Below are 12,068 nucleotides of genomic sequence, written 5' to 3'. Positions count from 1 at the left end.
ATCATTCCAGGGTGACCATATTGAAGGCTTTTCTTATATTTTGACAATTGTCAAAAACAACAGGTGCAGCAACATAACAACTAATTTACACAAACATTTATTGACGAGAGGGAGGACTATGTCCTCTGCTCATCATTGGAAAGTTCACTTCATTGTCTAGTTCAATGGTTTTCAAACTGAAAGCTGAGACTCATTAGTGAGTTATGAAATCAGTTCAATGGGTTGTGACCAGCCCATTTTTCAAAGATGAGAGGATAGAATACAGCAGAATGGATGAAATAGTGCATAAAATTAGTAAGTTTAATTGTCTTTTTGGAATTTTTGTTTTAGTTATATATATACATTTATATATATATGTACATATATATATGTTCATTTATATATATATGTTCATATATATATGTTCATTTATATATATATATATTCATGTATAATAATGGAAACAAAAATGTTACATACTTTTATATGTCTGTGTAACTTGGTGAGTATGAAAATAAAATAAATAAGAACAAGTATTGATTTATTCCCACTACTTACATGGCTCTACAATAAATGCCTGCTAAGTGGTGGCTCTGATTGAATGTTCTCACTGTTTACTCTCTCCTTGAATAAATGTCTGTATTGTACCAAATCAAAATTGGTCTTCCTGGAGCTTACTTTTTGTATTGGCCTTATTTCCACCCATAGGCACTTTTCAGACAAGCCTAATTTTTCTTCTGCATAACAACCCTTGGGTATTCAAACCGGATGTAAGAATTTGCTTCACATTATGAAGAATTCTGAGGCCCCAAATGTCCCTCATTGACTTAGAGAACCTTCACTGACCAGATTTCTCTTTATGCCCTCTACATTCTTGGCAAGTCATACAGAATGAGGCCGGTCTGCAGGGAGAGGAGCCAGATGTGACTGCACCCTACTCAGGAAAAGAAAAGAGAGGAGGAGCTTTAGGAGTGACCACGTGTATTCTTTGCAACATGACTTACAAAATCTGGGAAGCCCATGCAAGCAGTCCCCCTTCTGCTAATAGTTCCAGTCTGAGAAAGAATGAAACTTGCCAACGTCACTACTCTCAGCCAGAAGCACGCATTGAGGGGGTGGGAGCTAGGAGTGGGAGGAGGTGGTTCACGAAAACTTATTTTGGCTTTAGTCATAGATTATAGAAACACACATGCTACTATAAATATTCAAAAATATCTCATGCTCACTTCCTGGGAAAAACATGTTAGTTTATGTTCACAACTGTTTTCTTTCTAAAGAAGCTATAAATACCAGGAGCTCAATATCTGAATCTGAACAGCTAATTAAAATTTTTAAAAAGAAAAGCTTATCTTCAGTTCTTTTTTTAGGAAACATTGCAAATATAGTCTGATGGTTAAGCAAAGACAGCTGTTTCATTTCACATGCAAAAGCATCACTTACAAAGAAGCACTTTTTAAAAATGGTCTTGGCTATAATTCTCTTCAATAAAGTTGTGGATTTTTCCCCATATTTTGACTGAAAGGTTTTGAAAATGAATTTCCTCAGTTTGTTATTTTTTTTAAATTGGTATTTCTCCAGAATTTATAATTAGTTCCTCTCCATGATCCAAAAATAAATTTCAGAATTAAAGTTTCTAAATAAAACTGCCATTCTTTCTCATCAGCAATAATTAAAGATTGAAGATACATGTAATAAGATGTACTGGAACAAAAATGTTTGGTGATTAATTTTAGAAAGGGATTAACCACAACCATCAAAGGAATGGAAATCTAGAATAGGTCTTATGAAAAATATGGAATATAATAAAGACCCTTAAAACTATAACTGAAGAGGATGATCACCGTTTCAGCTGTTAAGTACAGAAAAATGCAGAAGACTTCAACATTCTATCACAGGAAACAACAGCCACTGAGCAGCTATTTCATTTTTGTGTCTGCTTAGCCCTCTCAAGACTTCAGTATTTTTCTTATGTAATAGTTATGTAATAACTATTTATTGAAAGTCTACTTGGTGCCAGGCATTGCTGGGTTCTGGATTTATGCATAAGTGGTATAAGAAAAAAAGCTGCAGTCAGTGTTGATTTCTTGACAATTATTACTGAGAAAAGATAAAGAATGAAAATTGCATTTTAGACTCTTCCTCTGAGTTCTAGATTCATGCATTTCAGCTATCTTTTTGGTGCTTTCTCATGCATGCTGATTTACTGTGTACATGATGGAACTCTGGATCTTTCTCCCGAATCCAAGCCCTCTTTCACCTTTCCCCTTTCGGCCTTCCCACCAAGGAACCCAGGACAACCTGGGAGCAACTCTTGACACTTACCCCATTCTCTATCCAATTCACCACCAAGTCCCTTAAAGTTCATTTCCCAAATGCATTGAGAATAATCTGCTTACTATCTGAAACCATAATAATTGTCTTTAGCTGTCTTTGATGACCCGAAAGCCAAAATAATTAAAAATAAATAAATAAATAAGCCCCAGCAATTCCCCTTCCACACTTGAAACCTTTAAAAGACTGCCCATTGACTTAGAATAAAATTTTAAACCTTTAACATGGCTTTCAACACTCTCCTGTACATCATTTGGAGCCTGTCTACCAAATCTAATATTGCCTTTCTCTAATCTCCTTGTTGATTTGTTTCCAACCTGCATTCTCTTTAATGTCTGTTTTCTTGTCCTTCAAACTCATTCTTACCTCAGTGTCTTTGCACAAGACTTTTTTCTGCATCTGAAACTCCTTGCCCTGCTCCTCTGCTTGTTAATTGCAATAGTTACTTCAAGTCTCAGCTTAAATATATCTTCTTAAGAAAATCTTATTATGACTTGAACAATTGAAATGAAGCCTCACCTTGTTTCTTCCTTTATATGACCTGATTTTCATTTTCTAAAACTTGTAAAAATGTTCTTCATATCTTGTATGTTTATTTGTTTATCTAAGGTCTCTTCTCTTCTCTAGACCTCATGTTCCACAAACACAAGGATCATGTCCACTTGCCTCAATGTATCCCTCCAGCATATGGCACTCTACCTGGCACACAGTAAGTATTCAACACTTTTTGTGTAAATGAACCTATAAATCACTGAATAAATACACGAAAAAGAAAATCAAAGACAATTTGGTAGAATTTTCAAACTATAAGAAATAAGTAAATAATGAACATAATCAGGAAGCTATAGAATAGTAAGGAAAAAAAAAACATGGAATTTAGGATCAGAAAATGAGAGTTCCAGGTCGGGCTATGTCATTTAACTAACTCCAAGATTGCGGAAATTTATCTCACTTCTATTATACTCAGTTTTCTCATCTGTAAAATAGGGACAATGATACCAGAAGTATTGTGAAAGTCAAATGAGATAATGCATGTGAAAGCACTTTGTAAATTACAATGCTGTGAGAAATTTTTGTTGCCAAAACAAAAATGTCCAGGGGTAATTTAATTGAAGTATAAGACACAAAGTTCTAGTTGCTGGCTACTCTACATTTCGTATTCAGGAAGTTGCTAGGGAGGTAAGTTGGTAGACAAAGGCAGCCTCGATGTAAATTTTGTGTGCTTTCTTTCACTTATTCAGGCAATAATTCAGTATATATTCATTGGATACATTCTATGTACCAGTCACTATGCATTTATATCTTCAGTGCTTTAATAAATATAATAATAGGTCCTAACTTTTTTTTTTTTTGAGAGAGAGAGAGAGTGTGAGCAGGGGAGAGAGGCAGAGGGAGAGAGAGCAGCCTCCACGATGCAGGGCACGATCCCAGAGCCCTGGGATCATGACCTGAGCCAAATCAAAAATCAGACACTCAACCACACAGCCACCCAGGCTCCTCGCAAGTCATAACTTTTTATCTAAAAAGGTAAACCTTGGTGATACAAACAGGAGGGGCAAGTAACACAGCAAAAGTTCAGGAAAACCTTCCTGGAAGAGATTTGGGGGCTAAAAAACATTTGCAAATGAGTTCCCTTTTCACCACTTACCCTAGGCAGGTTGTTCAGCCCAATTCCTTGTTTGTGGTGAAAACGGAAGTCAATAATAATTGCCTTTAGCGTTGTTATGAAGAGTCATTGAGGCATTGTCCAAAGAACACTAGGTATACAGGTCACTCATTGTCCTCGTTTTCACAAATCTCTTCATCAGACATAGAGCCAGCCAAGCACATGTATTACTGGCAAACAGAAACTCAGTCTCTTGGTATGATGAAAAAACACTGGAAAACTAGCTTCCAGAAGAAACTACGCATGCTCACAAGTACTTTCTTTAAGCAGTCCTCATTAGATCCTGTCTTTACTGAAGAAAGCAAAAATTCTGTAAGATGTCTATATGATGTGGTTCCATTCACAGGCAATTTGGGAATCCTTACCAGCAATTTTTTTAGATCCTGTTGTCCACATCATTCACTGACAATATTTATACAAAGAAGGGAAGGGACAGGGTGACAGCAGTAAAAGGCTTTCCAGGCACTTATGGATTTACCTTTGGCAAAGACCATCAGCAAATTATAACCTTAAGGCTTGTATCACGTTTCTGGGAAACAGAAACTGACATTGTTTCCCTGTAGATGGTCTTGCCCTCTGAACAATTTTGAAGCTCCTTAATCTCTCAACTGCATCTGAATGCTTCTAGGCAACACTCAAGGAGAACTGCTCAGTGTCACGTAGAAATGTTATTCAGGCCTTTCAGTGCCAGAGCTTGTGGATGATTTGAGAGCAATGCAGTATGGAGTTCAGAACCATGGGCTTTGGTGTCAAATAGCCCTGGATTCGAGTTGTCTCATCAGAGTTGAAGGATTTGCAGACGAAATTAGTTTCCTATTGCCACTGTAACAAACTGCCACATATTTAGGGGCTTTAAACAACACAAATTTATTATCTTATAGTTCAAGAGGCCAGAAGTCTAAAATGCACAGACAGTGATGTGTTCCTTCTGAAGGATGCAGAGAACAGTCTGTTTCTTTGCCTGTTCCAACTTCTAGAGGCTGTCTACCTTCCTTGGCTCATGGCCCCTTCCTCCAACTTCTTCTAAAGTAGCAGCATAGCATTCTTCTCTCTCTCTTTTGTAAAGACTTTTGTAATTACATGAGCCAACCAGATAACTCAAAATAATCTCTCCATCTCAAGATCTTAATGTATTTACACCTGCAAAATTCCTTTCATCATATAAGTCCCTTTTGCAGTATAAGGTTTCCTTTTGCCTATATTCATAGTTTCCAGGGATTAGAACAAAAACATTTTAGGGGTGCATTATTCACCTAAAACTGGGAGCAAGTTGTCAATGTCTCAGTACTCTTATCTATAGCATGAGGATTGCATATAGTTTCATATAGTTCCTACTATAAAGGGTTGTTATGGAATCAAATAGAATTGCACACATGTTATTTAATATTACTATGAAGAGGGGCGCCTGGGTGGCGCAGTCGGTTAAGCGTCTGACTTCAGCCAGGTCACGATCTCGCGGTCCGGGAGTTCGAGCCCCGCATCAGGCTCTGGGCTGATGGCTCGGAGCCTGGAGCCTGTTTCCGATTCTGTGTCTCCCTCTCTCTCTGCCCCTCCCCCGTTCAAGCTCTGTCTCTCTCTGTCCCAAAAATAAATAAAAGTTGAAAAAAAAATTAAAAAAAATATTACTATGAAGAAATATTAATCGATCCAGGAACTTCAGACACAGTAATGAGGAAGAATAATCCGATCCCTGTTCATGGTGGAACTAGACTTTTTTTTTTTAATTTTATTTTTAAGTAATCTCTATACCCAATGTGGGGCTAGAACTCATTACCTCAAGATCAAGAGTCGCATGCTTTTCCCACTGATCCAGCCAGGCACCCCAGTGGAGCTAGACTTTACATGAATACTTGGACAAACAAATGTATGCTTCAAAACTGTACCAAGTGCTACTAAGGAATAGTAAATGGTACTTTGGCAAAGAGAACTGATCCATCTAAGTCTAAAAGAACGAGAGGACAGGGAAGGCCCTCTGAACAAGTAGCTTTTAGCTGAGATTTTATGAATGAAGAGGAGTTACCTAGCTGAGGTAAAATGTAGGAAAGAACATTCCAGAAAGAGGAAAAATATGTGCAAAGACCCATGGCAGGAATAAGTGTGATGTAATCAAGGAATTGGAAGGCATAAAAGCATGGGGGAGAGTAACAAACTGTAATGTTGTAGAAGTAGTCAGAACCAGAGCAAATCAAGCTCAAAAAAGTTATGTTAAGGGGATGCCTGGGTGGTTCAGTCAGTTAAGCATCCAACTCTTGATTTCAGCTCAGGTCATGATCTCATCGTTCTTGAATTCGAGACCCACACAGGGCTCTGCACTGACTGTGTAGAACTTGCTTGGGCTTCTCTCTCTCTCCCTCCCTCTCTGTGCCTTCCCCATTTGCATTCTCTCTCTCTCTCTCTCTGTCTCTTTCTCTCTCTCTCAAAATAAATAAACTTTAAAAGAAAGATTATGTTAAGATTTGGGAGCTTATCCTAAGAGTAAAAGCAAGAGTGGTCTGACCAGATTGTTTATTAGAAACTATTTCTCTGGGTGCTTTGTAGAGAATGGAGGACAGAACTAAAATCAGGAATGCCAGGAAAGAAGTTGGGTTTAGTCTAGGTGACAGAAGACAGTCTGTCGTAGACTGACGGGGCTTCTGAGGAAGCATACCCTGAGAGGGGATGAGCAAGCGAGTGATTTATTATGGAGTGTTCTTGGGACCAGTGCCTACAGATAGGAAAAAAAAACAGGTTTGGGCAGAAGGAGGTCTCAGCTGACCCTAAAAGATGCTCTGAAGTGTGCGTGACCCCTCAGACTTGGGGGTCATGGAAGTGGACTTTACATCCTCATGTTGATCAGTCATTAGATGCAGCTGCACGGGGTAGGGGGTAACCTTCTTCAGTGGGGGCAGTCCCCGAAGAGGGCTGACAGAAAAGCATCTGGGGAAACCTTAAATGGAGATAAAGGTTGTGCACAGCGGCATCCACCACATGGAAGCTTGTCTAACCAATGGAGAGACAGGGTGCCTGGGTGGCTCACTCTGTTAAGCGTCCGACTTGGGCTCAGGTCATGATCTTGTGGTTCATGAGTTTCAGCCTTGCGTCAGGTTCTGTGCTGACAGCTCGGAGCCTGGAACCTGCTTTGGATCCTGTGTCTCCCTCTCTTTCTTCCCCTCCCCCCTCATGCTTATCTCTCTCTCTCTCTCAAAAATAAATAAACATAAAAAATTTAAAAAAATAAACAATGAAGAGAAAGTGGATAGATTTGAGAAGTATTTTCTAGATACAATTTATATACATCTAAACCATATGTGTGTGTGTATATATATATAGAGAGAGACAGAGACAAAGAGAGATCTAGATAGTTTAGATAGGAGAAAAAAAGGAAGAAATCAGAGATTATAGCTGGGTTTCTGACTTTGATAATTGAACAGCTATTTGTACTACATTTGCATTTATTTGTATTGATCACTTAGTTAAATAAATGAGTATATACCTCAGAAGACAATGGCATGCTGGAATTAAAATTTGAGAGTAATCAGTTAGTAGGGAATAAAGGCATGAGCTCTATACAAGTGGCCTCAAGAAAGAGCACGAGAAGGGTGGCAAAGCCCTAATGAAGGTGGATTGTGTAATGTTTTGGCACTGTGCTTGGCACCTCGGAAAATTCAGTACAAATCCTTGCTGACATAATAATAACTTTTTAACAGTGAGGAAAATGAGTATATTTTTAGTAGCCACAAAGATGTGCCACATATGTTGGTAAGCCCATAGGCAACCCATAGGCAGCAGATCATAGGGTTCTTCCACGGGAAAGCTGGAGCAAGCAGTCATGGCCACGTCCAGGGGGTGAACACCAGCTCACCTAGAAAGGTCTTTCAAAGAAGCATCCTTCAAGAAGAGAGCATGTTGGGCTCCTGTCTGTCTTCCGTTCCTCACATCAGAGTCTTCAGCAATCCTGTTGACTTGGCCTTCACGACATGCCCAGAATCTGATCAGCTCTCACCACCTGCATGATGACCTCACTTGTGGGGACCTTCATCATCTCTTGCCTGGATTATTTTGACAGCCACATCACCAGTCGTTTTGCTCCTCGTGCCCTGCTTGTCTCCCTAAAAATGTATCCTCTACTAAGAAGTAATTTAAATTATAAGTGAAATCATGTCATTTTTCTGGTTCAAATTCTCCAAGGCTACCCATGTCCTACAGAGTAAAAGCTCAATCCAGAAAAGAGTCTTGCGGGTTGTACTCAGCCTTTCCTTGCCTTTTTCCCCATTGGTGTCTCCTCCTGACCTCCCTTCCTTCCCTTCTCCTCTGGCCAGTCTGCTCCAGCCACACTGGTCCCCAACCATTCTCCATACACTTCAGATACACTCTTATCTTCCAGCCTCTGTACTTGCTGTACCCTTTGCCCACAACACCTGTCCTCTAGATGCCTCCACAGCTAACTCCCTCACCTCCTTCCAGTCTCTGTACAATGTCACATTAAAAGAAACTGCCCCAGAATATCCTGTACAAATTTCAACCCTCCCCTTCCTTTCCTGTACAACTTGGCCACACTTTTATCCACAATAGGTAGTAGTTTCTGACATCATCTAGGTTATAAATGTATATTCTATTATCTATTTCCTGGTAGAATGTAAACTCCATTAAGGTCAGGTAGGGATTTTTGTTTGTTTGGTTCAGTTTGTTTGATTTAGTTTGGCTAACTGTTATATTTCCAATGCCTAAAACTCTTCTAGCTAAAGTAGACTTTTAATAAATATTGATTGAATTAATGAATAAGTGAATGAATGGATATGTATGAAGAGTCTAACTCAATTTTCTTTTTTTTAATTTTTTTGATGTTTTTATTTATTTTTGAGACACAGAGAGACAGAGCATGAGCAGGGGAGGGGAAGAGAGAGAGGGAGACACAGAATCCAAAGCAGGCTCCAGGCTCTGAGCTGTCAGCACAGAGCCTTACGGAGGACTCGAAGTCACGGACTGTGAGATCATGACCTGAGCTGAAGGCTGACGCTTAACCAAGCCACCCAGGTGCCCCTAGTTTAACTCAGTTTTCTAGTGAGGTGTCTTCCCCATACTCACTCCCCTTGTGCATTTTCTAGACCTGATTTGACTAATGAGAGGACATTCATAAGTTCAGCCCTGCTTCGGTAGCTCAGGCAGAAGGTTCACACAGAGAAGTCTCTAGGGCCCTTTGAAGTTGACATCTACCATTTGATTGCATGTAGGTGTTCCACACATCAGTGGGGACACTGGCTAGCTGAATATTGTGGAAGGTGAGAAATTTAAATTCTTCCAAAGAAATTTAAATTCTTCCAGAAAAAGGTATTGCTCTATGTCTGGGGAGTGCCAAAGTAAATATTAAAGGGAAAAAAATCAGCTCATTTCTTTGAGTACTATATTTGTAAAGCACCTGATTGAATTTCCCTCCCCACGTTTTTGTTTTTGTTTTTGTTTTTGATAGGTACTGTTGTTGATACATGCAGAAACCTAAGGAGATATTGTCTGTCACTATCAAATTACAATATTGGGGCACCTAGCTGGCTCAGTCGGCGGAGCCGGAGAGTCTTGATCTTGGGGTTGTGAGTTCGAGTCTCCGTCTTGGGGTTGTGTTGGGTGGTGTGGAGATTGCCTAAAAATAAAATATTAAAAAAATAAAGAGTAATAAATTACAATTTTATTCAGTGATTACAGATTAGCTCTTGTGCACAGTCTCTGAAAGGTCACAGTGTCAGGGTGTGTCATGTAAGCGTTTTTGTAGGTAAACTCCCCTTTAAAATCAGATGTACTCCAGATTGATGTCCTTGATTCTTCAGCTTCCTCTCAGCAGCTGTGGAGTGGCCCTGGATGGGGATGTCCAAAGGGCGCAGGCATGGGCTGCCAAATGTTTGGAATACACTCTAATGACTTCAGGAATTAAAACTTTCCTGTAGTTAACAGAAGCCTTTGTTTCGGTTGTTGTTGGGAAAGATTTTGAGAGTCTAAGCCACCTTGTTTGTGTCTTATCTTTGCCCTTCCCTGGTTTTGGCTATTTTTAAAAGAAGGACCCAAGCCAGTATAATCCTATTGCCACAGATGAGGTAAAAAGAAATCCCCACATCTCTGCTCTATCACCAAGCACAGCTTTTGACATTTTGCACAAGAACAGGATATTGGCAACTCAACTGTTAAACTTGTCTGTGATTATTCTTCCTTGAGATCACTCTGATGTCACCAGTGTAATTTGAGCCTGGAGCTTTTATTCACACTTTAAATAGCAGTCCCGGAATGATTTTGCTACAGACTCTCTGGAGAGCCCGGGAGCCGAATTCCCGAAGATCCTCACGTCGATGAAAGCAAGGCAAAGCCACCAAGCCACCATCACCATGTCCACCTCGCTGCGAGTGAGCCCTTCCATCCACGGCTATCACTTCGATACAGCCTCGCGGAAGAAAGCTGTGGCCAACATCTTTGAAAACATAGACCAAGAATCTCTACAGAGACTTTTCAAAAACTCTGGGGACAAGAAAGCGGAGGAGAGAGCTAAGATCATATTTGCCATAGATCAAGATCTGGAGGAGAAAACACGAGCCCTGATGGCCCTGAAGAAGAGGACGAAAGACAAGCTTTTCCAATTTCTGAAACTGCGGAAATATTCCATCAAAGTTCACTGAGGACAAGAGGATGGATAAGGACATTATCCAAGAATAGACATTTAAAGACCGAGAGGGTTCGAGAGACCCTAACACATGCAGCATTTTGTTGCTGCCCTGCGAGCTTCTCTTCCATCAGGACTGCAGAGGCTGGAAAGGAACAGAAAAAACCGGTTACAAAGACTCCAACCAATTTCACGCCTGTGCTGTTACAGTGGAGAACAAAATGCTTTCGACAAGGATTTGAAAACTCTCCCTGCGGGAAAGGACCGATGCTGGTGTCAGGAGAAGAGTCTGAACAGATGTAATGAGGACTGAGGCTGAAGATAACAGAATGCTGGCTGTTATGGGCTCTTAAGGCTGAAGAAAGAACTGCAGCCAGGGTCTCTTTCTCAGGCCCTAGGACTTAAAATCAACCTGAACTTTTTTTTTTCCATAATGAAAGTGGGTAGGAAGAGGGAGGAGGGAGAGGGGGAAACAGGGAGAGAGAATACTCTGCTCCGATGTTTACTAAATTTTTTATTTGAGTGTTCAAAGTGTTGCCAAATTTCAATGTTGTCTATTGGTATAGGTTTTTTAGAGATCAGTAATTGATTATTTATTTGCATTTTTTACAGTGCCTGAAAAAGTGCACCGTAAGGGTGTAAGTTACAAATTATGCAATACTTCTAGCAGCTCGGTTAGACCACCTTCTGGTTTATAAAAAGTTTATATACATTTCAAACTGGTTAAACAAAAGTTAAAATAATGGGGTCTTTCATAAATCCAAAGTACTGCGAAAAAATTTTATAATTTTTTTATCTTCTAATGCTAAAACATAATCTAATTAGATTTCTTACAGTTACTGCAGTAAGCATTAGGAAGTGAGTATGATATACTAAATAGTTTATAAAGATGCTATGGTTTCTATAATTTATTATACAAAACAAATGATATGCAACTGTAATAAATTATTATAAACTTAGCTGCTCTTGGTCTGTGATGATTGGTCTCAAAGGAAAAAGTAGGATGGTTAATATTTATTATTATAAACTATTATGAACCTTTGTAAGGATTTTGCTCTAAAAGTAACATATGCTTTTAGAGTAGCTTTACATTAATTGTCAAACTTTCAAAACAAATTCTTCAAATATCTAAGAAGTTTCTCTGTCCCAACTTTAGAATACAAGATATAGACAGAAATTCATTGACTGCCTCATCAAGTGCTGTTTATATGTCCATTGAGAGTGAGTTTTAAAAAAACCTTTTTCACCATATTTTTGAAATTTTTCCTCTGTGTCTATAGAGACTATATATATATATATATATATATATATATACACATTTATTTCTTCCAAAACAGTATATTTTGGGGTTGGAGTCCAAATTAGGATCAAGATTCTGTGGGTTATCAATGTTTATTCTATATATACCAATATGGGAATAACATTACAGCCATTTTTATTTCCTCATAAAATTATAGTAAAATCTTTCTAAGA

The 12,068-nt window shown here is 39.0% G+C and overlaps 1 protein-coding gene across 1 annotated transcript; it reads left to right on the top strand.

The window, feature by feature from the left end:
* The first annotated feature begins 10,150 nt into the window (after positions 1–10,150).
* TCIM (transcriptional and immune response regulator) lies at positions 10,151–11,554 on the top strand. Its single transcript, XM_003984767.6, has one exon. The coding sequence runs from the start codon at positions 10,288–10,290 to the stop codon at positions 10,609–10,611; it is 324 nt and encodes a 107-aa protein (XP_003984816.1). The 5' UTR covers positions 10,151–10,287; the 3' UTR covers positions 10,612–11,554.
* The last annotated feature ends 514 nt before the right edge of the window (positions 11,555–12,068 follow it).

This window comes from Felis catus, chromosome B1 (genome assembly GCF_018350175.1).
Source record: "Felis catus isolate Fca126 chromosome B1, F.catus_Fca126_mat1.0, whole genome shotgun sequence".
NCBI classification, from domain to species: domain Eukaryota; kingdom Metazoa; phylum Chordata; class Mammalia; order Carnivora; family Felidae; genus Felis; species Felis catus.
The sequence above is the reverse complement of the archived record's forward strand: the minus strand, read 5'-3'. Positions and strand labels throughout refer to the sequence as shown.

What these genes read in the sequence shown, in the direction of transcription:
- TCIM (XM_003984767.6), top strand. Translation starts at nt 10,288, where the DNA reads ATGAAAGCAAGGCAAAGCCACCAAGCCACCATCACCATGTCCACCTCG.